The following is a 27196-nucleotide window of genomic DNA, read 5'->3' as shown; positions in this document are numbered from 1 at the left end:
CTTGCGGGAGACACGCTCTCTGGGACCGTGTGCGGTGGTGGTCTTCAGGGAGACGTGCTCTGCTGGAGGTAGTCTTGTGGGAACCATGATATGCGAGGGCCACATGTTGTGGGTGATCTTGCAAGAGATATGCTCTGTGGGTCTGTGTGCTTGGGGTCTTGCGGGAGATGTGCTATGTGAGGGCCGCATGCTGGGGGTGGTCTTGCAAGAGATGTGCTCAGTGGGGGCCGTGTACTAGGGGTCTTGTAGGAGACGTGCTATGTGAGGGCCATGTGCTAGGGGTCTTGCAGGAGATGTGCTACGCATGGGCCGCATGCTGGGGGTGGTCTTTCGGGAGACGTGGTAGGGATCTCACAGGAGACATGCTTTCTGCGGGGACCGTGTGATCTTGTGGGAGACGTACTCTGCTTGGGCTAGTGTGCTGGGTGTGGTCTTGCAGAAGACGTGTCTGCAGAAGCTATATGCTTGGGGTCTTGAGGGAGACATGCTTTCTGCGGGGACTGTGCTGGGGTCGGTTTGCAGGAGACATGCTCTGCTGGGGCTGTGTGCAGAGGATGGTCTTGTGGGAGACGTGCTCTGCAGGGGCCGTGTGCTAGGGATGGTCTTGCGGGAGACATTCTCTGCGGTGCCCGTGTGCTGGGGTGGTCTTGCGGGAGACTTGCTCTGCTGGGGATGTGTGCTGGGGTGGTCTTGTGGGAGATGTGCTATACAAGGGCTGTGTCCTGGGGGTGATCTTGCTGGAGATGTGCTCTGCTGGGGATGTGTGCTGAGAGTGGTCTTGTGGGAGACTTCTATGCAAGGGCCGTGTGCTGTGGGGTGTTCTTACGGGAGACTTGTTCTGCAGGGGCGGTATGCCAGGGATGGTCTTGCGGGAGATGTGCTCTGTGAGGGCAGTATGCTGTGGGATGGTATTGTGGGAGGTGCACTCTGCGGGGATGGTGTGTTGGGGTGTGGTTTGTGAGCAGTGCGCTCTGCGAGGGCCGTGTGCTGGGTGGTGATTTTGCGGGTGGCACGCTCTTGAGGGACTGAGTGCTAGGGATGGTCTTGTGGGAGGTGGGCTCTGTGGGAGCCATGTGCTAGGGATGGTCTTGTGGGAGGTGGGGGCAATGTGCTAGAGATGGTCTTGTGGGAGGTGGGCTCTGTGGGAGCCATGTGCTAGAGATGGTCTTGTGGGAGGTGGGCTCTGTGGGAGCCATGTGATAGGGATGGTCTTGTGGGAGGTGGGCTCTGTGCGAGCGATGTGCTAGGGATAGTCTTGTGGGAGGTGGGCTCTGTGGGGGCAATATGCTAGAGATGGTCTTGTGGGAGGTGGGCTCTGTGGGAGCCATGTGCTAGAGATGGTCTTGTGGGAGGTGGGCTCTGTGGGAGCCATGTTAATCTTGTGGGCGGTATGCTCTCTGACAGAAGATTTTGGAGCTGTGTTCATGGTGTTTTGCTTTCAGTTCATCAGAACTATGTAGGGACTGACGCAGAGCGGAGTCCGTTCTTCTTGTCCGTAGTTCTTTCTGACCAGAATAATCAGCGCGTTCCGCAGTACCGAGCGATCCTATGGAGAAAAACAGTAAGTGGCGAGGACATAGAGCAGCGGGGCAGCTCGCTCCAGGACTTCTCTTACTATTCTGTGATTGCTTTTCCAGGGGACGCTGAAAATTTGTCTTTCTTATTGTCCCACAAAAACCTTATCCGTGAAGTCTATACTAAGGTGAGTAGCTAGCCTGGGTCCCCCCGGAGCCAGTGAGCCCTGGATACCCCTCCGGCCAGCAATCCCTGATCCCCCCACAAAGCCTCCCTACGGCCAAGGAAACCCCCCCCCCCCACCCCCTGGTGGCCAGCGAGCCCTGGATCCCCCCCACAGCCAGCGAGCCCTAGATCCCCCTGCGGCCAGCGAGCCCTGGATCCCCCCACTGCCAGCGAGCCCTGGATCCCCCCACTGCCAGCGAGCCCTGGATCCCTTTGTGGCCAGTGAGCCCTGGATCGACCCCCCGCGGCTGGCGAGCCCTGATTCCGTTGTAGCAGAACTGTGTGTGACCTGACAATGTTATTAGAAAGCAGAACTTTTTTTTCGCAGATCTTCTTGCTGGGAGTGAATAGGAACATTGATACTTTCATTCAGATGTTGACAATCTGTCTTGACTTGTTCCTGCTCCCAGCTGGGAATTTGTTATAGTGTAACTTTGTGGATATACTCTAATCTAACTACAAAAGCAATACAAATCCTTCGCTACGCTGATACATTGTAGCAACCTTCAGCTGAGATAGCAGGACAAGTTTTCCACCCTGAGGATGCTTCCATTCTTCAGCATTCAATATGCAGCATTTAGTCACCTTCCTCTGCTGACCCTTCTGTTGTTTGGAGGGTCTTACAGTGACCCTTGTAGATAATGTGCTGGTGTGTGTAGTCACTGGGATTTCCTGTACCCAGGGGCTGCAAATAAGGGCTCAATTTTATCTTTCAGTGCCATGAACCTAGACAAATTTGAGAAAAGTCCCAGGGAAATCCTAAACCCAGAGATTCAGAAGGTGAGCAGGCCGCCATGTTTGCTTCAGTCCCCTCCCCCAACGGCATCTGTCTCTGCCCCTTGATGTTATTACCTCCACGGCCACCTGCGGCTGTCACCCCCTCCCCTGGCCCCTGCTGTTGTCCCCAACCTCTGCCATTGTCCCCACCCTTGCCGTCATTCCCACCCCCTGCTGTCATCTTCATCCCCTGATGTCGTCTCCTGCTGTTGTCCCCTCCCCCTGCTGTCATCCCCTACTTAGCAACCTGCTGTTGTCCCCACCCCCAGCTGTCTTCCCCTCTGCTGTCTTCCCCGTCCCCCACTGTTGTCCGCTCCTACGCCCCCTGCTGTTGTCCCCTGCTGCCGCCCCCCCCCCCGCTGTTGTCCCCTTTTTTGCCTCTGCTGTTGTCTCCGCTCCCGCTGTTGTCCCCTCCCCTTCTGTCATCCCTTACTCAGCCCCTGCTGTAGTCCCTTCCCCTGATGTCAACTTCTCCACTGCTGTCCTCCCCTCCCTTGCCCCTGCTGTCATCCCCTATTCTGCCCCCGCTGTCATCCCCTCCCGTTATTGTACCTTACTCTCCCCCCCTATTATCCCCTACTCTGCCCCCACTGTCGTCCCCTGCCTTCTCCTGTCATACCCTACTCTCCCCCTGCTGTTTTCACTTTTCCTGCCCCCCTGCTGTCACCCCCTGCCCTCTGCTGTTGTCCCATCCCCTGCTATCATCCTCTACTCTGCCCTCGCTCTCGTCCCCTCCCTTGCTATCGTACCCTACTCTTCCCCCCAATGGTGTCCCCTACACTTCCCCCGCTGTCGTTCAGTCTCCCTGCTGTCGTCCCCTCCCCAACTGTTGTACCCTACTCTTCCCCCCGCTGTTCTACCCTGCCCTCTCCTGTCGTGCCTTACTCTCCCCCTGCTGTTATCCCCTTCCCTGCCCCCCACTGTCATCCCCTGCCTTCTGTTGTCGTCCCTTCTCCTGCTATCGTACCCTACTCTTCCCCCGCTGTTATCCCCTACTTTTCCCCCGCTGTTGTCCCCTGCTCCTCCCCCACTATCGTTCTCTTCCCCCGCTGTCGTCGCCTTCCCCTGCTGTTGTTCCCTACTCTCCCTCTGCTGTTATCACCTTCCCTGCTCTCTGCTGTCGTCCCCTCTCCCTGCTGTAGTACCCTACTCTTCCCCCATGGTTATCCCCTTCCCTGTCCCCCTCCACGCTGTCGTACCCTACTTTGTCCCTCCTCCGCTGTCATCCCCTTTCCTGGTGTCGCTGACTCTCTTCTCTCCTCATTAGGATCTGCTGGTCTTGGAGGAGCAGGAGGTGAGTGCCATTGAGCTCTGGGGGAAAGGGGGGGGGGAGAGGGTAGAGGGGCAGGGGCCGCTTCTCTGTATATCAGACATTTCCTGTGCATTATGGGAATAATTGCCAATAATAAGATGCCCGTTGCCTGTGAGCAGCGCACAGTAACATCTCTCTGTTTTTTTAGGGCTCAGTGAATTTTAAGTTTGGAGTTCTTTTTGCCAAAGACGGACAATTAACGGACGACGAGATGTTCAGTAACGGTGAGAAGCCAATTACATCCTTCTCAACCAAGGCCAGGGGCGCCTGCGGTGGGACGGGCGGATGCGGTGATGTTAGAGATGGGGGGGGCCCTTGCAATGCTGCGGGGGTCGAGTCTGCTGGGTGCAGTGATGTGGCTGGTCGGGAAGGGTGGGAGCGGTGATGTTGTAGGTTCAGGGGGCTCTGGGTGCAGTGGATCAGTGGGTGTGGTGCTGCAGTGGGTCGAAGGGTACGTGCAGTGATACGGCGAGTAGGGGGGCTCCGGGTGTTATGATGAGGCAGGTGGGTGCGGGGATGCACTGGTTCAAGAGGCCGGTTAGTGCAGTGATGTGGTGGGTCGAGGCACCAGGTGCAGGTGTGGTTATGACTCCTCATCCAGCACATACAGCAGTGGTTACAGTTACATACAGTGTTGACATTCCTCTGTATGGCAAGCCAAGGGGATCAGGGTGTGATGATGAGGTGGTTGGGTGCGGGGATGCACTGGGTCAAGAGGCGGGTGGGTGCAGTTGACGTGGTGAGTCGGGGGCACCAGGTGCAGTTCACGTGGTGAGTTGGGGGCACCAGGTGCAGTGATGTGGTGAGTCGGGGGCACCAGGTGCAGGTGTGGTATAGGTGTGCTCCCGCACACAGCAGTGGTTACAGTTGCATGCAGTGGAGACTCCAGGCTGACAAAGCTCAGAGAGTGGTTAGAAACTGGCTTGAACTGTAACAAACCCTCAGCTGTGAGCAGAACTAGGCCCTTCTGAGGCAGTTGTCTGCTCTGTCCAGCACTGTGCTCCCACAATCTGCTTTTCTCTTTCAGAGACTGGAAGTGAAAGTTTCCAGAAAATGCTGGACCTGCTGGGAGACACAGTCACGTTAAAGAGTTGGATCGGTTACAGGGGCGGATTAGACACCAAAAGTAAGTGCCCCCAAATGTTGAATTGGTTCACCAGTCCCCGGAGGTGCAGCCAAGGCCGGAAGTCCCATCGTCAGTGAACCACTCTGTACATGGCCAGTTGTCAAGAGATCGTTACCGGGAGCCACCACAGAATTACACTGAGCGCTCCGACATTTGTTTGCAGATGACACCACAGGAACACATTCAGTGTACACAGTTTACCAAGGGCACGAGATCATGTTCCACGTCTCCACCATGTTGCCATACTCAAAAGACAACCGACAGCAGGTAAGGAGCTGTGGCAGTCTCTCAGACCGCACCCCCACAGGCCAGCAATCTGCTCTGGATGTGAGGTTCTGGGGTTGCCTCTTGTATTCCCTGTGCTGGGCCCGTGCACCCTCAGACATCTGTTCTGTTACTCGCCTGGGATAGTGAGCCGCTCCTGCGCACCATTTACACCGCACCATCAGACGATGGGTGTGCCGTCCTCTGCCTCTCGGCTTGCCTGTGACCTAATTTTGGTGCATGATTCTGCCCCATAGCAGGCAAGGCCCTCACACTATACATCAGTGTGCTGGGCCTATCGTCGGGGGCTTTTGCTCAGATTGAGCCTCTGCTTTCTGTGTATTCCAGGTAGAGAGGAAGCGTCACATTGGTAATGATATCGTGACCATCGTCTTTCAGGAGGGTGAGGAGTTGTCTTCGGCCTTCAAACCATCCATGATCCGCTCCCACTTCACACGTATCCACCTGCTGTAGTGTCCCACTCCCAGGCAGGAGGAGGCGAAGCTCAGGCCGGATATGATGTACCAGCCCTCAATACCACCACCATCATCCTTATCACTGAGATCTAGAGTATCTGCACGTGAGTGACTCCCCCACTAGCGGCCATGACTTCCCTCCCGGAGATGGTTGTCTGCAGCACATACTGGGTCGCCCTGCATCAACAGATGATGGGGGTTATAGTCTCTTGAGTGTCTCCATCTTTCCTTAATATAAATGATAGATATCTTTGCCTTGGTGCGATATAACAAACAGAAGGACAGTTACAGGTGAGTGTTGTGGCCAGCGTGGAGCGCTGCACACATTACACAGTTCGGATATGAATCAGTACACCTTCCGACTATACAACAGGCTGAAGATCTTTTCCGAGGAAAGTGTCCCTCTGTTCGGGCCTCCCCTGCCATCCCCACCTGTCTTTACCGACCACCAGGAATTCAGGGATTTTCTTCTAGTAAAATGTGAGTGTTTCCACCTGCAGCAGCCTCCATGATGTTGTGCAATGTTTTTACTGACGGTCTCCATTGTGTCTCCACTGCCAGTAATAAATGGTGAGAAGGCGACTCTAGAGACCCCAACGTTTGCGCAGAAGCGGCAGCGCACCCTGGACATGCTGATCCGCTCCCTGTGCCAGGATCTGATGCCTGACTTGCATAAGGTTTGCCCAGTGTTGATGGTTTCCTCGTAGCTGTTATGAAATATTCCGCTGTGCGTCGCCCACACGGCAATCTGTCAAATCAGCGCCTCATTCAGAGCATCTGCTCTGTGCCTGTCACAAGCCAGCGCTGCAGATGTCAATGACAGTTATCCGTATGGCGAGTGACGATGGATACGAGCTCCCAGTGTGTTATATGACAGTGCTAGGCAAAAGTTTTGTGGAGGAAAAAGGTAGAATGGCTCCTCGCTAAAATCAATGGCAAAACTTTATTCCATCAAAAAATTCAGTAAAAATAAGTGTCCCAAGCCTCACAGTAAGGAGAACAAGTGACGCATTTTGAACGCTTTGCTTGCTCTCCTTACTGTCCCCCAGTTTGCAACCTGTTCTAAGCTGATGGCACTGCTGGACATATTCCAATATCGAAAGGAAGCAACACGTGTCTCATCTGCTGCACTACTGTAGATGTCCTTGGCCGACTGCTGGGTGTACGATTTTCAACATTGCCTATTTCTTGGTGCTTCTTTGGAAGAGCTTGAAGAGCACATCGTGAAACCTCAGTAGCTGTGAAATATTTGCATGGGAGAGATCTCGCTGATGCAGTATAATTACCATATGTCTTGCTGTTGCCCTCAGTTTTGGCCATGGTGAATGACCTGGGACACTTTTGTAGCAGAGTGTGGCTGTTTCTCATCTAGTTTTCAGCTTCCAACACAGTGGTTTCTGTTTCAGTTAATGACTATGTTTCCTCCTATATACAAGAATGATGGTCGTTAGCATCTGTTTGGTAGAATCGGTTATTCGTAGCCGACTATAATCCTGCAAAATCCTGAACTGTACAAGTGACAAGTACCTAGAAGAAGCGATAGGCACCACGAGCTCTCTCCAGATACTGATGAGATTCACGTTTCTTTTATCTTCAGTCACTTAATAGATAATTGGGTATTAACCCTTCTGTTTGTGGACACTTCTTATTCTGCAGCACTATTTCCGCAGTGGCCTACCACGCCTGTGTATAGATGGTGTGTCGCTTCACTGATGTCTGCCCACGGCCTGGTGCTTATATCCCTGAAGACTCTGGCACCACTGCTGCCCCAGTGTAGTCAGCTGGAGTGGGAGATTGTATGAATGCGATGGCGGCGCCGGGAAACAGGAGCCTCTCTGCTGTATGCCGCACTCATCTGGAGGCAGGAATACCTGATGCTGCTCAGTCATTTTCCTTTTATTTCTGCAATTTTAGAACATGTTAAACAGAAGATCGTTCAGCGATGTTCTGCCCGAATCTCCAAAATCTGCCCGGAAAAAGGAAGAAGCGCGACAGGCGGAGTTCGTTCGTATTGGCCAGGTCAGTGTCATGCGGTTTGTGCAGGCTGGTGGGTGCTTACACAAAGCATCTTACTGCAGGACAGTGACCTTCTCCGGCTTGTAGAATTGGGGGATCTCTAGTCACATGGCCATGGTTTATATCCTGACATTCGGCTCCTTTCCAGGCCCTGAAGCTCAAAACTATCGTACGAGGGGATGCCCCAACAAGCCTGGCCACCACAGGACTGTGCAGGAGAGAGGTAGGGGCCACGAGGGTCGGGGCCGCAAGGGTAGGCACAACCGCTCCGTATATGAGCCGTGACTGTACAACTGACACTTCCACTATACGTAACAAGTACCTGATAGATAGATCTGGTCTGTATGTCAGTGATGGCAATCACCATATATACTCAGCGCCCACATATACGTTTGTATGCTGTAGTGTCAGAGTCATGGGAGTGTCTGAATACCGCGTGGATATAATCTCCAGGGTGTGATAGATGTGTGTACTGCATGGTTATTATCACCAGGGTGTGACAGATGTGTGTACCGTATGTTTGTCACCAGGGTGTGATGGATGTGTGTACCACATGGTTATAATCTCTGGGGTGTGACGGATGCGTGTACCGCATGCTTATTATCACCATGGTGTGATGGATGTGTGTACCACATGGTTATAATCTCTGGGGTGTGATGGATGCGTGTACCGCATGCTTATCACCAGGGTGTGATGGATGTGTGTACCGCATGGTTATAATCTCCGTGGTGTGATGGATGCAGGTGCCACGTGGTTATCATCTCCAGGGTGACAGACACGTGTACCGTGTGGTTATTATCTCCAGGGTGAGACGGACACGTTTGCGGTGACCTCTGTGTCCATGTCTCTCCGCAGCCCTGGGAGTCTCATTGTTTCTGCAGTAACTTCTGTGAGGATGTCGCAGGTGGAGATTCTTGGGGTCCGTCTCTCTTGGTCTCCACGGACAGCGGTGTTCTCCTGATAGACGGTGAGTGCTCCTATGTCCAATCACACATGTAACTAATGACATTGCAGGAGTAGAGCGATGATGTCATCGTAGTGATTCTTGCATGAATCTAACACACGGTGTCCTATCCAGGCGCTCTGCATCTGGTATGATGCCTTCTCAGGTGCACAGCAATTCTGTGACTGCAGCAGATTTGTGTCTTTTTAGGGACAGTTAGGGTTTATGGTCGGAGGATCGGGGATGATCACCATGGCTGAAGGATGTGGAGAATCCTCCAGATATCCGGTTCCTCTCGTGATGTCTGAGCAAAAAACGCTGCTCTAAAATACCTCATGGGTGGCGCAGTCTGTGTCCCCCACTGATGGAAGAGGCGCGCTGTACACAGGAGACTGTAAGAAATAATATGTGCAGCGCGCCTCCGTTGTGTCCTCCACACCTATTTTGTGGCATCTCCTGCAGCCTCCAAGCCTCTCTCGTGGCCTCTCCCGCGTCCTTCACATCTCTCGTGGCTTCTCCCGCGTGCTCCATGTTTCTCTCGTGGCTTTTCACGAGCCTCTCTTCTTGCTTCTCTTGCTTTTTCTTTGCTCAGTCTGCGTCCAGTCCTCCCACATTAGGGTTTTGGTGGCTGATGTGGCTCTGCTTCTCTCTGGAGATCTCATCGCAGAAGCTCTGTGTCCACCATGCACACCTCACATCTCTAGTTTGTTCTATTGGTAATTGTGTAGACTGAAGCCATTGTGGATGATGTGATTTCTCTTCTGCAGATGGACAGCCGGCAGTGCCAGTGTTTGATAGATCGCTGCAGATCAGACAGATGCATGTGCTGGAGTCTCTGGATCTCCTGATCACCCGAGCTGATAAAGGTACTTCTGCATGTCAGCCGAGATTCGCTCACATGTAGGCTGCAGATAACGGCGTCCTGCGAGGGTCCAGTGCACGTAGAGCTGGGTCTGGTCTCAGGCTCTGTGTAATGGCGGAGCTGCTGCATCCCTGGAAACTTCACTTAGTGTTAACAAGGCAACGCAGATCTCTGGCTGTATTCATATGGGATGGGGAGCAAAAAAACGGAGACCGGGGGCAGCAGTGTAGAGTCGGAGGCCTGTCCCATCCAGCTCTTACATCAGACACTAGTGAGACCTCCAATGCTACGCATCACCAGTGCTGGCCCTATTGGGGTCCTGAAACGTAGAAACACATCATTAGGGATGTGTTCCTTTTGCATTGACTCTTGCAGATAAATGTCAACTCTTCTCGATTCATACTGCCAATCTAGGGTGAGTGCCGCATATTCTTTCTTTTTTGGTGACTTTGGACTGCTTGTTATTGCTTATTATGCTGAGCACCCGAATCTAGAGGCAATCGTGAGTACCTGGTCTCAGTCAGCCCGCTAACAGTTCCGCCTGGTGGAATCAGTATTCACTCTAGTGCCGTCCATTCTGCTCCTGTGGTTTACGCTATTCAACTCTTCTTTGTCCTTAGGGAAGGACGCTCGTCTCTACGTCTTCCGGTTGAGCACCATCAGGAAAGATCTGGAAGACAACCAGGTGCCAAGGAACAAATACGAATGCAGAGAAAATAAACTGGAGAAAACAAAAGGTGAGAAAGTCCTCCGAAGATGGAGCAGCAGAGTTCTGCACCATGTTGTGTGTGCATATATAGCCAAACTTTGGGGCCCTTCTCAGTGGCGGGGGTCGATGGACACACCGGGTTTCCTTTTGGTGGCAGGGATTGTTTGAGGTGCCGGCCCCTTTCTGCAGTGAAGGTCTGTAGAAGGTGGAGGTGCAGCGCTCTTCTTAAAGGCGGGAGTTGGTGGTGTTGGCATCCTTTCTTGGCGGTGGGAGAGTGGTTAGTGGAGGTGCAGGAAGCCCCTTGCAGTGGGGGTGGGGGGTAGGTGCTCCTCTCGACGGTGGGGGGAGCAGAAGAGGCGCTAGTTTTCTCTTGGCAGGGTTGGTGGAGGTGTCAGGCCCACCTCGGCCCTCTCTGTGGTGGGGGCCGGTGGAGGTGCCAGGCCCTTATCTTGTATTAATTATGTCTCTGCACAGGATGCCACTTGTACGCCATTAACACCCACCACAGTCAGGAGTTACGGGTGGTCGTTGCCATCAGGAACAAACTGCTGCTCATCACTAGGAAGCACAGTGCTACACACAGCACGGCCGGAGCGTCACCAGTAGAAGCCTTCCAGTACATCAGGGTGAGGGGTCTGCTGTATGTAATATCTGTATAACGGACCAGTGATGACATCACTGTGCTCCCGTGTCAATGATGTCACTAAGGTGGAGGGGTCCTTTAACCCTTGTTGCTACAGAACATCTTTTATTAGAGGTTTGGGACTATGTGAATGTAGACACATTGCATGAGCCTGAGGGTCTGAGCGGTGAGTGTGGGGGTCTTGTTAGCCTTTCTGCCCACAGAGCATCAGTCATGAAGCTGCTGCTGAAAATTGTAACGTAATAGTAATCTCTCTACTGACAGCAAGCAGAGATCCTGGACACTATAAGGAATCTAGAAGTAGGAGCATCCATAGACTCAGCTGTGATAACTACAGCTTGTATCCATCACAACACAGCAAGCAGAGATCTTGCATAGATCTTGTGTAACCAGCACTGTGGTCAATCTGCAGGAGATCTGTCTGTCTGACCCCCCGGTGGTGATGACGCTTGTGGATGGGCCAACCGGAGAGAACGATAACGCCATCTGTGTGGCGTACCGACACCAGTATGATTTGGTGAATGAGAGCACCGGAGAGTCGTGTCGGCTGCATCATGTGGACGCAAGTAGGGTACGTTGCAATCACGCCGCCTGCAGCACAGAATATTACAAGGATGAGGCCCTAACAATTGTATTTATGCCAGGCCTGTGGTGTTGACAGAAGTGGCGAGAGGCGTAGTGTGCCTCACATCTAGAATATTCCACTTCTCATTTCAGGTTCATTTTGTTGCAGCAATTGATGTTTATGAAGATGGAGAAGCGGGAATCCTGTTGTGCTACAACTGTGAGTGGAGGAGCTCGTAATGTGAGGGGGACGGGAGACCCTGTAATGTGTGTGAGGGAGATGGGAGATCCTGTGATGTGTGAGGGGGACTCCATGATGTGTATGAGGGAAAATGGAGACCCTGTGATGTGCATAAGGGAGACTGGAGACCCTGTGATGTGTGTGAGGGAGATGGGAGATACTGGGATGTGTGAGGGGGACCCCATGATGTGTATGAGGGAGACTGGAGACCCTGTGATGTGTGTGAGGGAGATGGGAGATACTGGGATGTGTGAGGGGGACCCCATGATGTGTATGAGGGAGACTGGAGACCCTGTGATGTGTGTGGGGGAGCTGGGAAACCATGTGATGTGTGTGTGAGGGGGACCCCGTGATGTGTTCGAGGGGGACTCCGTGATGCATGTGAGGCGGATGGGAGACCCTGCAATGTGTGTTTAAAGGAGATGGGGGACCCTGTTATGTGTGTGTGAGGGAGCAGAGAAACCCTGTGATGTGTGAGGGGGAGACCCTTTGGTGTGTGAGGGGGGCCACATGATGTGTGAGAGGGACCCCGTGATGTGTGTGAGGAGGACGGGAGACCCTGTGATGTATGTGTGATGGGGACCACGTGATGTGTGAGGGAGACGGGAGACCCTGTGATGTAGGCAGTGGGACTCTGAATGTGTTAGGACTCTGTGTTATGTGAGGGGGTAACCGTGATGTGGGAGGAGGACCTTGTGATGGGTGTGAACAGGACAGTAGGACTCCGTGATGTGTGTGAGGGAGGCATTGGGACTCTGTGATGTGTGAGGAGCACCCCGTGATATGTGAGGGGGGAAGTGGGACACAGTGATGTGTATGAGGGAGATGGGAGACCCTGTAGTGTGTGAGGGAGGCAGTGGGATTCTGTAATGTGTGAGGAGGGACCCCTTGATGTGGGAAAGGGGTACACGTGATCGGTGGAGGAATCCTATATGGTGGAGGCGGCAGCAGTGATTAGTGTTGTCCCGTGTGTGGTGGGTTACCCCTTCCTCCCTGACACAGGGGTGCTCATGTGACCTCTCCGTTTCCAGATTCTTGTTACTATAAGAAGGTGAGTCCGTTCAATGGCGGCTCCCCGCTCCTCCAGCCTTCTGCATCAGATTTCTACTTCAGCTGGAACCAGGTTCCTCACGCCGTAGGTAAGAGCCCTGTGCATGCGGGTGCAGGAGTGATGGATCCTGGGGGCGTCTGCTAACATTAATGTTATACCGCAGTTTGCGCGTTCCCCTATATCCTCGCCTTCACCACAGACTCTATAGAAATCCGCCTCGTTGTCAATGGCAATTTGGTGCATACGGCGGTCGTACCAGATCTGCAGCTCGTGGCATCGCGGGTAAGACGTACAGTTCATATGCTTGCCAAGTAATCAGTGGGGACAGAATGGCCGGGGTTCCTAGTGGCAACCCAGGGTCTTTGCGGACCTCCAGAAATGTCTGCACAGCAGGGGAGGGATCTGGGGTCACTGACGAGCCCTGCATCATCATAGTAATGGCTGCTCTCTTCTCCAGTCAGATATTTACTTCAAAGCATCCACTACAATGGACTCGTCCTCCAACAGCAGCTCCAGAGACACCAGCAGCCGCAGCTCCCCCCAGACACCCTCAGGTTACGACCTGCCGGCATTTCCCAGCACCCCCGGAGAAGGTATGCTGCAGCCCCCTCCAAACACAGGATTCACCGCTGCCCGGGAGCTCGCCACCCCTCCTATCGGTCTCGCACACATTTAAAGGGATTTTGTCAGCACAAAGAGGTTTGAGCAGTCAGTGACAGGCGCTTGGAGCAGACATAGCTAAGCTGATAAGTTGCTGCCTACTTGTTCTTCATCTGCCTAAAGCTTCCTATTCCTTGATTGACAGCTGTGGTGTTAGAGAGGGATGGATAACAAGTAGCACTGACCTCATCCGCCATGGTGCGGGGGCCACCCAGTGCCAGTCATTGGTTGGAAGATGATTTTATGTGATTGACTCTCGTCCTTTTTACCCATCAGCTCTTTTCCTGCTTGTTGATCTCAGCATCTATTGGTAGCCACACCCCTCCCCTGCACTAATAAAAAGCCTCTGGTCTTATATGGAGGATTGTGGGCTTCATACACAATACATTCTGCCACCATGTCCTCCTGTCACCCTGCAGGCGAGGTCCAGGGCCGGAACATTTATAAGATTCCCCTCAGTAACCTTGTGGGCCGAAGCATCGAGCGACCTCTGAAGTCTCCCCTGGTGCCCAAGGAGATCACCCCCACATCCGGCGTCATTGCCTGCTCCCCCGTCACCCATTCTCTATCTTTGTCCCGAATGGAGATCAAGGAGATTGCGAGTCGAACGAGAAAAGAGCTTCTGGGTAAGAACTGCAAACTCCACCACCCACGCCATCTTCACACATGATGATTTCTTGTCTTTCCATCAGGTCTTTCTGCAGAATCAGCATCCAGATCTGAAGGATCCCAGCGCCCGAAGAAACAGATCAAGAAAGCAGTAGAGGAAGGAAAGGAGCAAGAAACTGGCAGATCGAGTACGGACAGGTAGTAGCATCCGCACAGGCGGCCAGAACAAGGTCCGACTGTGAGCAGAGGACGTCTGCAGCTACTCTGGGTGTGATGGTAATAGATGTGTCCCTCTATTACTGGGCACGTGGTCAGAGGACGCCTGCAGCTCTGGGTGAGACAGTAGTAGCCATGTCCCTCCATTACCAGACACGTGTACAGCTCTGGGTGTGACAGTAATAGACATGTCCCTCCATTACCGGACACGAGGGCGGAGCACATCTGCAGCTTTGGGTGTGCCGGTAGTAGACGTGTACCTCCATTACCGGACAAGTGAGCAGAACACATCTGCATCTTTGGGTGTGACGGTAGTAGACTTGTTCCTCCATTACTGGACATGTGAGCGGAACATGTCTGCAACTCTGGGTGTGACGGTAGTAGACCTGTTCCTACATTACCAGACACGAGGGAGGAGCACATCTGCAGCTTTGGGCGTGACTGTAGTAGACATATTCCTCCATTACCGGACAAGTGAGCGGAACACATCTGCAGCTTTGGGTGTGACGGTAGTAGATGTGTCCCTTCATTACTGGACATGTTGGCAGAGGACAGCTGCAGCTCCGAGTGTGACAGCAGTAGATTTTCCCCTCAGTTACAAGACATGTAGTCTGCGCCCGACCTGCGCTTGGGGAATGAGGTGATGTCATTACCCTACTGACGCTGAGTACATGTGATATTGGGATGAGTGCAGTGCTGCACTTTGTGGTGAACGTATTTAGGTCAGGAAGCAGAGTAAACGCAACGTAGGACAATAGGTGTGGATTGGTTGTAGGATTTTGGAAGTGTTATGTCATCAGTCTATGGCCGTTGTGTGTCCTAATGGCGAGAACGATTATAGGAAGAACCTTGTCAGCCCTGCATCCACATATATAAATTACTTAGAGGTAGAGCTACTCATGAGAGGAATGACAGAAAAGACACAGCCATACTGAAGAAGGCGCTCAGGTAGAGTCCAATGCCCTTACTATAATTTGTTATAAAGTTGGCCCTCAGTACATGAATAAACTCAGGAAATTTTAATTTGCAGTCCAAAATTGTATAGACGTTTGGGTCTTTATATCAGACGGCATGTGATCTACCGGGAAGTGGTCAGCGGGTGGATGCTGTACCCAGTGTAAGGTAAGACAAATGTCATACATGAGAGTGAAAAACAGACCAAAGTCCATATGACCCAGGAACAGGATCAGCGCCGTGAACGGTATCCACCGCTACGGATGAGCGCCACATATAAGGGTTATAGTGAAGGGGCGGGACCAGGAGCATCATAGCCACCAATAGGCATGAGACAGTAAGCCATGCCTCTTGTGACTTTCGCTCTCAATTAGCAACTGTGGAGGAGAGCATCTCTCAAAGTGCCGGTCATGTGACTGGTAAGGAGTGTGACTAATTAGTCAGCGTGTGCACGTTAGCTAATCTGAATGCGTTCCATTGGTTGTCACAGTAGTCGGAACGAACTATTGAATCAGGAGGGCAGTAAGGACGTGGTAATTATACGTGGCTCAAAAAGAGGAATACAATAGTGAGCATATTGCTAATAAAATATTAGAACATATAAATTCTATTACAGAGTAATTCATCACTATCAGCTATCCGTGCCCTACAAGAACTATGGAAAAGGGGGCTTAAGATATAGCTAACATTTCCATAAATAATTGAACATCATAGCCCCCGTTTAGACCCTTTGGAGACAAGGATTGCAATTTGTGAATCTAAAAAGCTTCTCTACATTTTAAGGGGCCTATATGATGACCCCCATCGGGGGCAGGGATACTTTCTATTAACAGAAATAGCAATTGGGAGGTGGTATGTCCAGGCTTAATAAAATAAGGTAATAGTACATTTTTACACCTGATAGTAGACTTATGTTTTGATATTCAGTCTTTTATTGGTTATTAGGTATATCACAAAGGAGGAGTCGCACATAGAGAAGTCTTTGATTTGATATTGCCTACCTGTGTAGGGACGATGGCTAAGATTACCCCGTAACAGGTTGTTGCATTGGTGGCATTGAATGTGCTCATTTTGGGAGTCTGCAAAAAATACTGTTTAGTAGTAGTGCGCAACATACTGAAATCTGCATGTACCAGAAAATCTTTGATATTTGGTGCCCGATTGAAGCAGGGAAGGAATTGATTCTGAAATTCCTTTATAGTGGGATAAGCAGGATACTCCAATGTTTACGGATGGTCTAATATAACACGTATGCATAGGAATGGTAACTATGTACAAATGGAGTACGATCAAGTCTTGGTACTGGAGGTACGGATGGTGTTAGGGGAATGCTGTAATGTACTGGGAGGGGAGTCTCTCGCTAAATCCTTGGTGCATTTCAACTAAATGTTGAGACAATCTCTTGATTACAAACAATCTTTTTAACCCATTGAGATTGGGGTATGCATCGCTAGAGGGTGATGAGTGTTGAAGTTAAAAAGATTTAATCAATAGGTTTAATGTAAAGATCTGTGGTTAACTGACCTAGAATGTCTTTGAGTACCTTAGTATCCCCCCCAAAAATACTGTGAGTATCCTTGGATATGGAGAAACTTAGACCAGGCCAAGACGCCCCCCCATATGCAAGATGTCACCAATGTAACGTTTGCATATGGGGGTCACATTCGAGCCCATTGCAGTCCCCTGTGTTTGTAAATAAAATGAAACCTGAAACTAAAATTTAGTAGCAACCAAAGTTAGTAATTCTATACAAAATTCAATGACCATAGGATCCATTTGTGGCCGAACTAGTTTATTCAAATTCTCTTTTCCAACAACATTTGATAGTGTGGAAACGTTACATTCATGACATATTTTGCATATGGGGGCTGTCCGAGTCCCTCAACGAATTCTTTCCATTCTCGACTTGTCTTGGCCTTCTCGACTTTACTCTACATCCAAGGATACACACAGTATCAATTTTTTAGATACTATGGAACTCCTAGATAATCTAGGTCAGTTAACCACAATTCTGTACATCAAACCTACTGACTGTACTTGTGTTCTTCACTTCGACAGTCTTCATCCTCTAGCAATGAAACGATGCATACCCCAATCTCAATTTCAGTGAGTTAGAAAAAAATTGTTAGTAATCAAGAGATTCGGTGTCAGCGTTTTGTGTGCTCTTTCCCTCTGTCACCTGCTTTCATTTGCCACAAGTGCGTTCTGGATACTGGACAGTAACGTGTGGTGAAACGCCACCCACAGCCCAGTCCATCAGGGGAATTTGGGGACTGGGTCACGCCTGGGTGAATCCAGGAGATCAGGAAGTTAACGTGACATCAGTATCATGTGATGCAGACTGAGTGAGCAGCGATAGCGCCACTCACAGGCACATATTGCAGAAGGTATTTACAAAATCTTGGGGCATTTATACAATGTAGTGGACCACTTAGACCACCCAACCAATAAAAGATTGAATATCAATGATCATATATGCCTCCGAGAAGCCTTTTGGATTCACAAATTGCAATCCTCGTCTCCAAAGGGCCTAAACGGGGGCTATGATCTTCAATTATGTATGGAAATGTTAGCTATATCTTAAACCCCCTTTTCTCCTACGCCTCATTGGGGGACACAGGACCATGGGTGTTATGCTGCTGCCACTAGGAGGACACTAAGTAAACAAAAAGAATAACTCCTCCTCTGCAGTATACACCCCTTCACTGGCTATAATTTCAACCAGTTCTTGCTTAGTGTCTGTAGGAGGCACTTGGGTCTTTTTTTCAGACCCCAACTTTCTTGTTTTAATTTTAATTTTATGGAAATTTTTATTTTTTACCTAACGGAGTGAAGGGGCGACGGGTCCTTTTTTTTTTATAGGGCCCGTTCTCCCCCGAACCAGCAACAGGCGAGCACGGCGAGTATACCTCCCCGTCCCTCTCCTGCAACGTCTGGGGCACAAATAATTTTACCGGGGCAACGGTTCCATCCTTGGTCCTGATTTCCCCCCCCTCCCTCCTTCCCTCCCTCCCTCCAGCGAGCACATAGAGCCCTGCTCTCATGTACCTCTCCGGGGCATGACAGAGGAAGATGTACCAACAGCCCCAAGACAAACCCCTTTGGGGGGACAGATGAAGACGCATCAGGGGTCTCTCCATCCCCCATCCAGGGTGCATTGATTGAGCGCGCACCCTCACAGTGACAGGTGGTCCTGCGACACTGAGTATATACCCTCCCTGCGCTCCCACTCTGCGGCAGCTATGCGGTCCGGGTCCCTGGAGAGAGGCGCCGGGGGTCAGCAGTGCTCAGCAGCGCTCCGTCGCGGCCACCGCCGCGCATCGCCGGCAGGGCCCAGAAATCTAGCCCCCGGCTTTTCAGCCGGAGTAGGCCGCAGTGGGCAAATCCCTCCCACGGCTGTAACCCCGCCCCCTATATTGGCGCTTCTCGTCTGGGACGAGAGGCGCCCTGCAGATCTCGGGGGCCATATTGTTTTTCCTCTCTGCAAGGAGACCACGCGTTCACCGACACTCCAGGAACCACCACGGCTAATTCCTCCCCGGGGACACAGGCACAGGACCGTGGGTAAGCTGCTTCAAGAAAGCTTAATCCCCTTCCCTGCGTATACTGCCCGCTCTGTCTATAAAGACACTATGTCTCAATCCAAGGAGACAAAAAAGGGTAACAAGAAGCACACAGTGTTTTTCACTGTATGTGCCACTTGCAATACGGCCCTGCCCCGAGCTCACACTAGCCGGTTGTGTGCGGATTGTGTCCCGGCCTCAGTGCAGCCGCCTTCCACCGATACCGCCGCCGACCCTGTGGTGCCTAGTCTCCCTGAGTGGGCAGCTTCTCTGTCACGATCTATGGATTTTCTAGTCAGGGCGGTTGATTCCCTCCGGGGCCCCCCTTCAGGTCAGTCCGCAGGGGATTCGGGCGACGGTACGGATCCATCCACCAGCAGGGGGCATGCTCTATCTCCTCTTTCTCGGGGTTCCAGAAAACAGGTCCATGTTTCATTCCCTGTCCATGGGACAGTTGGTTTTTCAGCGTCTACGGCCTCCGCCTCCCGGTCCCCTTCTCCAGACAACCCAAACGATTCTGAATATGAGTCCGACGATTCCTGCGTTCAGGATTTCTCCCCCTCCCAAGAGACACTCGACTCTCTCATCGAGGCGATCAACCAGACCCTGAAGGTGACCGAGGAATCCGTATCCGCGCCCGAACATGTGGTGTCGTTCAAAAAGACTAAACGTGTCCAAAAGTTTTTTGTCACTCATCCTGAGTTCAAGGAAATTGTACAGAAACATAGGGACCGTCCTGATAAACGCTTCATGGGTCAAAAGCCCATAGAGGCCAAATATCCTTTTTCTCAGGAGCTAATCAAGGACTGGCTGCAGTCCCCCTCAGTCGACCCTGCTGTGTCACATCTCGCTTCCAAAACCATCCTGTCCCTGTCAGACGGCTCCTCTGTTAAGAACCCCTCTGACCACCAGATTGAATTATCTGGCTCGCTCCATCTTCGAGGCCACAGGAGCCTCTCTCTTCCCATCCTTCGCTGCCTCTTGGGTGGCTAAGGCTATGGTCGCTTGGGCCGAGACGCTTTCCTGTTGTGAATTCTGTGGCCAAGCTCCCTCCTGTGGTCGTGAGTGGTACTGCGGCTGGTTCTGTCTATAAGCTTCCTTTGGTGGATGAGAGTGGTACTGCGGCTTCTGAGTTTCCTTCCTCAGGTGATGAGGTTAAGTCGTTAGGTGCTGCTCTATTTAACTCCACCTGGTGCTTTGATCCTGGCCTCCAGTCAATGTTCTAGTATTGGTCTTGCTTCCTCCTGGATCGTTCCTGTGGCCTGTCTATCCTGCATTAGCTAAGTTCTGCTTATGTTATTTTTGTTTGCTATATTTTCTGTCCAGCTTGCTATATTGGTTTTTCTTGCTGGCTGGAAGCTCTGAGACGCAGAGGGAGCACCTCCGTACCGTTAGTCGGTGCGGAGGGTCTTTTTGCCCCTCTGCGTGGTTGTTTGTAGGTTTTTGTGTTGACCGCAAAGCTATCTTTCCTATCCTCGGTCTATTCAGTAAGTCGGGCCTCACTTTGGTTAATCTATTTCATCTCTGTGTTTGTATTTCTTCTTTACTCACAGTCATTATATGTGGGGGGCTGCCTTTTCCTTTGGGGAATTTCTCTGAGGCAAGGTAGGCTTATTTTTCTATCTTCAGGGCTAGTTAGTTTCTCAGGCTGTGCCGAGTTGCATAGGGAGCGTTAGGCGCAATCCACGGCTACCTCTAGTGTGGTGTGATAGGATTAGGGATTGCGGTCAGCAGAGTTTCCACGTCTCAGAGCTCGTCATATGTTTTTGGTAAATGTCAGGTCACTTTGTATGCTCTGAACTTCAAGGTCCATTGTGGTTCTGAATTACCTGTTCATAACACTTTCCATGACCATGCAAGCTAGCAACTTACCCCCAGAAGCGATCAACCTGACTAACCAGATAGCCCAGGCCGGGGACTTCATAGTCAACGCCTCAATATGCGCAGCCAATTGCGCTGCACAGGCAGCCGCGGATGCAATCTCCATTAGAAGAGCCCTGTGGCTCAGGGATTGGCGAGCAGATTCAGCGTCCAAGCGTTCTTTGACATCTCTGCCCTACCAGGCTGGTCGGTTGTTTGGAGAAAAATTAGACCAAATGATCTCGGATGCCACCGGGGGAAAAAGTAAATTTCTTCCACAGCAAAAGCCTACCTGGCAGTTTCGGTATCAAGAACAACCCCGAATTCAGCCTTTTCGTAACAATACCAACTGGTCTACTACACCCTCTACCTCCGCATCAGTGCGAGGCCTGCGCGGTGAACGAGGCTCCCAGGTCTCTTACAGACCTAACCGTAACTGGAAACCCAGACCGAGACCTCCCGAGTTTAAGGGAGCATCATCCCTTAGATCCTCCACGCAATGACTACTTGCTGCATCCAGGGGCACCAACAGGGTAGGAGGGCGTTTACTTTTGTTCCGCCAAGCCTGGCTCTCAGTCATTTCCGACGAGTGGGTCAGGGAACTGGTGTCCACCGGATACAAAATAGAATTTTCTCCCCCTCCCCCCCCCCTATTCCAGTCTTGCCCCCCAAAATCAAAGACAACAGCTCTTCTCCAGGCCATACGGTCACTTCAAAGGGACGGAGTCATCATGCCGGTTCCCCTAGACCAAAGGTTCAAAGGGTTCTACTCATACCTATTTGTGGTTCCAAAGAAGGACGGATCGCTCTGTCCGATCCTGGACCTGAAGCTGCTAAACAAATTTGTAAAAATCCGTCACTTCAGAATGGCGTCCATAGACATCAAGGATGCTTACCTCCACATCCCAATTTTTCCTCCGCATCAACAGTTCCTCCGCTTCGCATGTCGCGGAGAACACTTCCAATTTGTGGCCTTGCCTTTCGGACTTGCCACCGCCCCCAGAGTCTTCACGAAGGTCATGGCGGCTGCCATGGCCATTCTTCATTCCAGAGGAGTGGTGGTACTTCCGTACCTGGACGACCTACTGATAAAAGGTCCTTCTTATCCAGCCTGCAAAGAGTCTGTCGTTCTCACGGTGGATACTCTTTCTCGCCTGGGTTGGAAGATAAACTTCGAAAAATCCTCTCTGATTCCGGCCCAACGGATCTCCTTTCTTGGGATGACTCTGGACACTTCTTGCGGTCTGGTCATACTCCCTCAAGACAAGGCCTTGGCCTTGCAGCAGGGAGCTCAGAGTCTTTCCGGTCCAGTTTCCCACTCCATCCGATTCAGCATGCGTATTATCGGGCAGATGGTAGCAGCCATGGAAGCGGTTCCATTTGCGCAATTTCACCTCCGTCCCCTTCAGCATGCGCTACGGTCGGTGTGGGACGGCAATCCGTCCTCCCTCGATCGCCGCTTCATTGTGCCCCCACGGGTCAGGAAGACCCTCAGGTGGTGGACGTTAAAGTCCTCCCTAACCCAGGGAAGGTCTTTTCTCCCTGTGCGGTGGCTGGTGGTGACCACCGATGCCAGCGTCATAGGCTGGGGGGCGGTTTTCAACCATCACACAGCTCGGGGGCGGTGGTCCACTCGAGAGTCTCACCTTCCCATCAATCTCCTGGAAATACAAGCTATCAGACTAGCATTGTTCCAGTTTCCCCACCTTCTGGCGGGTCACCCAGTCAGAATCCAGTCCGACAACGCCACGGCCGTGGCGTACATCAACCGTCAAGGGGGAACCCGCAGCAAGACTGCTATGCTCGAGGTGTCCCACATCCTGCACTGGGCGGAATCCAACCATTCGCCCATCTCAGCGATCCACATTCCAGGTGTGGAGAATTGGGTGGCGGACTTCCTCAGCCGCCAGCGTCTCGCCTCGGGCGAGTGGTCCCTTCACCCGGAGGTTTTCCAGCAGATTTGTCGTCGCTGGGGGACCCCGGATGTGGATCTCATGGCATCCAGGTTGAACAACAAGGTTCCACAGTTCTTTGCACAGTCACTCGACCCACAGGCCATCGGAGTAGACGCCCTGGTCCTGCCTTGGCGTCAATTCTGCCTCCCGTACATTTTTCCCCCTCTTCCCCTACTGCCGAGGGTCATCAAGAAGATCAGGGCAGAGGGGGTACCAGTGATCCTTGTCGTGCCGGACTGGCCACGCCGCGCATGGTACGCGGAACTGGTTCAGCTGGTCGCCGACGTCCCCTGGCGTCTTCCAGATCGCGTGGATCTTCTCTCACAGGGCCTGATTTACCACCAGAACTCAGGGGCCCTGTCTTTGACGGCCTGGCCGTTGAATCCTGGATTCTAGGCCAAGCGGGTTTCTCTCCCAAAGGTGTCTTCCACCATGATCAGGGCTAGGAAACCTGTATCCATGCGCAGTTACCACCGTACCTGGCATATTTTCTTCTCATGGTGCGAAGCACAGGGGCGATCTCCCCTGGTGTTTTCTATCTCTGCCATATTGGATTTTCTCCAATCTGGACTAGAGTCGGGACTTGCTCTTAGCTCTCTAAAGGGTCAGGTTTCGGCATTGTCAGTCCTTTTCCAGCGAAAGATTGCCAATAGATTGCCGGTGAAGACTTTTTTCCAGGGAGTTTCCCGTGTGGCGCCTCCCTACAAAATGCCCTTGGATCCGTGGGATCTTAATTTAGTTCTCGGAGCCCTTCAGGAGTCTCCCTTCGAACCGCTACAGGACGTTTCCCTGACCTTCCTCTCCTGGAGGGTAGTTTTCCTAGTGGCCATTACGTCCATCAGGCGGGTTTCGGAGTTGGCCGCCCTCCGTTTCTAATTTTTCATCCGGACAAGGCGGTATTGAGGACCTCTCCCGCTTTTCTGCCCAAGGTCGTTTCTTCTTTCCACCTCAATGAGGAGATTGTTCTGCCTTCGTTCTGTCCGGCACCGGTCCACCGCATTGAAAAGGCTCTGCACACTCTTGATGTGGTAAGAGCTCTTCATTGGTACGTCTCGCGGACGGCTCCCTTCCGCACGTCGGATGTCCTGTTTGTACTTCCAGAGTGACCACGGAGGGGTTCTCCCGCTTCCAAAGCTACTCTAGCCAAATGGATTCGATCGGCTATTCAAGAATCCTATCATGCCAAAGGAGTTCCTATCCCAGCAGGGATCAAGGCCCATTCTACTCGGTCGGTGGGCGCCTCATGGGCCATTCGGCACCAGGCGTCAGCACAGCAGGTCTGCAAGGCTGCGACATGGTCCAGTTTGCACACTTTTACCAAACATTACCACATTCATTCTCGCTCTTCTGCAGACGCCGCCCTTGGCAGGCGCATTCTGCAAGCGGCAGTTCCTTAGCCGTAAGCCAGTGGTACATGGGGTATTAGCATATTGCTCCCCACCCAGGGACTGCTTTTGTACGTCCCATGGTCCTGTGTCCCCCAATGAGGCGTAGGAGAAAAGGAGATTTTTGTGTACTCACCATAAAAATCTTTTTCTCCGAGCCACTCATTGGGGGACACAGCACCCACCCTGTTAGCCTGTTTGGCTTGTTGTTACTTCTTGGTTTTTGACACAGTTTGTCATTTGTTCATGCTCCTACTGCTTTACTACCCAACTGGTTGAAATTGTAGCCAGTGAAGGGGTGTATACTGCAGAGGAGGAGTTATTCTTTTTGTTTACTTAGTGTCCTCCTAGTGGCAGCAGCATAACACCCATGGTCCTGTGTCCTCCAATGAGTGGCTCGGAGAAAAAGATTTTACGGTGAGTACACAAAAATCTCCTTTTCCATAGTTCTTGTAGTGCACTGACAGCTGATATTGTGATGAATTACTCTGTAATAGAATTTATATGTTCTAATATTTTATTATCAATATGCTCACTAATGTATTCCTCTTTTAGAGCCAGATATAATTACCACGTCCTTACTGCCCTCCTGATTCAATACCACTACTTTCCTGTGTCTCATTACCATCCAGCCTCCTGCGTTTCGATTCCCATGACAACCAATGGAACGCATTCAGATCAGCTGACGCGCACGCCGGGTACATGCTGACTGAGAAGTTCGAGTCACGACCCTTACCAGTCACATGACCGACACCAAAGGAGGCGTGGCTTACTGTCTCATTCCTATTGGTGGTCATGGCGCTCCTGGTCCCGCCCCTTCACCATATCCCTAAGGCTAGGTTCACATTGCGTTGGTGCCGAAAAATATCATGTTTATTACTAGCGGTGGCGGACCCGAAAATGCTGCAGACTGCGTCCGAGGGTCCGTCACAGAATAACGGCACATCACTAACGCATGCCGATTATGACATGCGTTAGCGATGCGCTACATAATGGCAATTAATGGGTGTGCTAACGCATCTGTTCCATAGCGTTAGTGCCGTTATGTAACGGATGCCGTCAGTGCATTGCCATTAACGCAATTGTGAACCTAGCCTTATTAGTGGCACTCATCAGTAGCAGTGGATACCGTTCATGGCGCTGATCCTGTTCCTGGGTCATATGCACTTTGGTCTGTTTTTCTGTGACACTTATTCTGCTTTTCACTCTATGGCATTTGCCTTACTTTCCATCCACTTTCACAGTTCATACTGGATACAGCGTCCCACCCGCTGACCACTTCCCTGTAGATCACATGCCGTCTGATATAAAGACTGAAGCGTCTGTACAATTTTAGACTGTAAAAGAAAATTTTCTGAGTTTATTCATGTACCAAGGGCCAAATTTATTACAAATTATATTAACACTTGTGAGAAAAGTCATGGAGGGCCATGCCCACACCCGGCCGGGCCGCGGGTACCTGTTGTCCTGCTTTTAGAGACTCTACACGTGCCCAGGATTATGGAGGGGTGTGCGAGTGACTCCGGTCCCTTCCACACCAGTGCAGGAGTAACGTGGCAATAAAATTGCTGGCTGGTCTCTTAGCAATGAGTTGCCTTCATTGTGAGCGGCCGGCTAGAGACAAGTGCTCCGAGCTGCAGTCATCTCATTGCTGTTTCTCTTTTTTCCCCAGGATAAATTCAGAATCATTTGACAGTAACTGTGGGGGTCAGCGGCACTGCTCCACCAGCTCAGACCCCGAGTCTACTGTCAGCGTAGAGGAGAGCCCCCCAGTCAGCAGCCTCTGTCACATGACCGCATCCTTCGATGAAGATATTGTTGATTTAAAGTGAAGACAATCTACGACGTGAGCCTCATCCTCTGCGCAAAGCACGCAACGTCTGACCATGGCCACCTGTGATCTGCTGCCTGCAGGAGAAACATCCATCAGGTCTGAGCAGGACGTGGACACCAAGTGAGGAGCCGCGCAGATGAGGCCGTATACAGATGGGGTGATACAGCAGAACACTCTGGTCCTGGCCCTTGTGTAGAATGACTCTCCATATACTGCAGTGGTGCTGGGTATATTGCGGACCCCGGCGGTCACGATTTTGCTGGCTGTACGGAGTAGTCGGCCAGGAAATTGGGGAAGCTCTGGCTTATATTACAGGCTGGATTGCCATTCTACATGGGACCTGTCCCACGGTGGCTGGGGGTGGGGGGGTCTGGACTCTGATTACGCCCCTGCCTGGAGGCTGGAGGAGACGTGCCGCACCACACTGTCACATTAATGTATGTATACTGAGGATATGACAACTCGTCGCGGTAGTGTCTCACCCCTTCCTGTACATGGAGATCCCCAGCTGTCGTGTGATGTGTTCCACACCTGATCACATGCTGTTCTGAATGCACGTGATGCTGGGAGTTGTTGTACACCTGCCGCTGTGTTGTGACAGTGATTGGAGCGTCTGTGCACTGCATGCTTCCTCCTGCACTTCAGCTGAGTCACAACCTTGATGTGCTGCCGAGAAGAAACTGCTGGAATGTTCCAGAGTAATTTCTTGTGGGACGTTCCGATCTTCTGACAAATTGTGGTTTTTACTTTCTATATTTTCCTAAGGGGCCAGAACGTGTGGTTTTGTATCTGATTCTGGTTAACTGCTAAACTCCTACAAGCGCCAACCACCAAGTGTCTTAATGATCGTATTTCCATTGTTTCTACGCCACGTGATGTCACTGTGTCCCGTCTGTGGCCTGTACATGAACACTTCACCACACAGGGGCGCCACAATAAAATTGATGAAGTTTGGGCTCTGGCCTTTGTGTGGTTCTTTCACAGTCAAACAGGGTGGATGTTGGGAGTGGTAGGTAGTGTACAGGCTAGAGGCGAGGTGATCGGAATGAGTTACTGGATGGTTTTGTTACAATGTGTCGGTGTGTAGAGCTCATGCACCAAGCCAGGCTAACCACACCTGTACTGACACACTGTAACAAAGCCATCCCTCCACCTATGGAATATGCTTTTTATTCTGTGCATTGTCCACACTGTTACACAGCGACAGACCCTCAGCTGTGTGCGACAGTAGCAGATTTTTCTATGCATGTCACTTCCTTTTATAAACTCGGGACCACGTGGTCTTAGAAATATCCAGTAATAGAGACGGAAGCCAGTGCCAATTATTTCCTGCCTTTCTTAGAGCCCAAGAGGTGGCACCGATTTCCAAACAGCCACATTCACCCTGAGGTCCAGCTGATGAGAGAACTTCGCAGCAGATTAAAGTTCAGCAAATT

The 27196-nt window shown here is 51.6% G+C and overlaps 1 protein-coding gene across 7 annotated transcripts in view; it reads left to right on the top strand.

Moving 5' to 3' along the window:
* GARNL3 (GTPase activating Rap/RanGAP domain like 3) overlaps positions 1–26721 on the top strand; it is a 184062-nt gene extending 157341 nt beyond the window's left edge. For all 7 annotated transcript variants that reach the window (XM_069747371.1, XM_069747373.1, XM_069747375.1 and 4 more), the window contains 25 exons: positions 1443–1561; positions 1638–1702; positions 2457–2520; positions 3785–3811; positions 3978–4053; positions 4857–4955; positions 5119–5222; positions 5568–5676; positions 5941–5986; positions 6069–6175; positions 6257–6372; positions 7610–7714; positions 7860–7934; positions 8567–8678; positions 9422–9520; positions 10137–10253; positions 10700–10851; positions 11281–11439; positions 11586–11652; positions 12705–12812; positions 12888–13006; positions 13182–13317; positions 13804–14010; positions 14077–14191; positions 25599–26721. In XM_069747371.1, the coding sequence (XP_069603472.1) occupies positions 1443–1561; positions 1638–1702; positions 2457–2520; positions 3785–3811; positions 3978–4053; positions 4857–4955; positions 5119–5222; positions 5568–5676; positions 5941–5986; positions 6069–6175; positions 6257–6372; positions 7610–7714; positions 7860–7934; positions 8567–8678; positions 9422–9520; positions 10137–10253; positions 10700–10851; positions 11281–11439; positions 11586–11652; positions 12705–12812; positions 12888–13006; positions 13182–13317; positions 13804–14010; positions 14077–14191; positions 25599–25758 (2663 nt within the window). In that variant the 3' untranslated portion in view covers positions 25759–26721. The remainder of the gene's footprint in view (positions 1–1442; positions 1562–1637; positions 1703–2456; positions 2521–3784; positions 3812–3977; positions 4054–4856; positions 4956–5118; positions 5223–5567; positions 5677–5940; positions 5987–6068; positions 6176–6256; positions 6373–7609; positions 7715–7859; positions 7935–8566; positions 8679–9421; positions 9521–10136; positions 10254–10699; positions 10852–11280; positions 11440–11585; positions 11653–12704; positions 12813–12887; positions 13007–13181; positions 13318–13803; positions 14011–14076; positions 14192–25598) is intronic.
* The last annotated feature ends 475 nt before the right edge of the window (positions 26722–27196 follow it).

The sequence above is a fragment of the Ranitomeya imitator genome, chromosome 2 (assembly GCF_032444005.1).
Source record: "Ranitomeya imitator isolate aRanImi1 chromosome 2, aRanImi1.pri, whole genome shotgun sequence".
In the NCBI taxonomy this organism is placed as follows: domain Eukaryota; kingdom Metazoa; phylum Chordata; class Amphibia; order Anura; family Dendrobatidae; genus Ranitomeya; species Ranitomeya imitator.
Note: the sequence above shows the minus strand (reverse complement) of the source record. Positions and strands in the feature narration are given on the sequence as shown.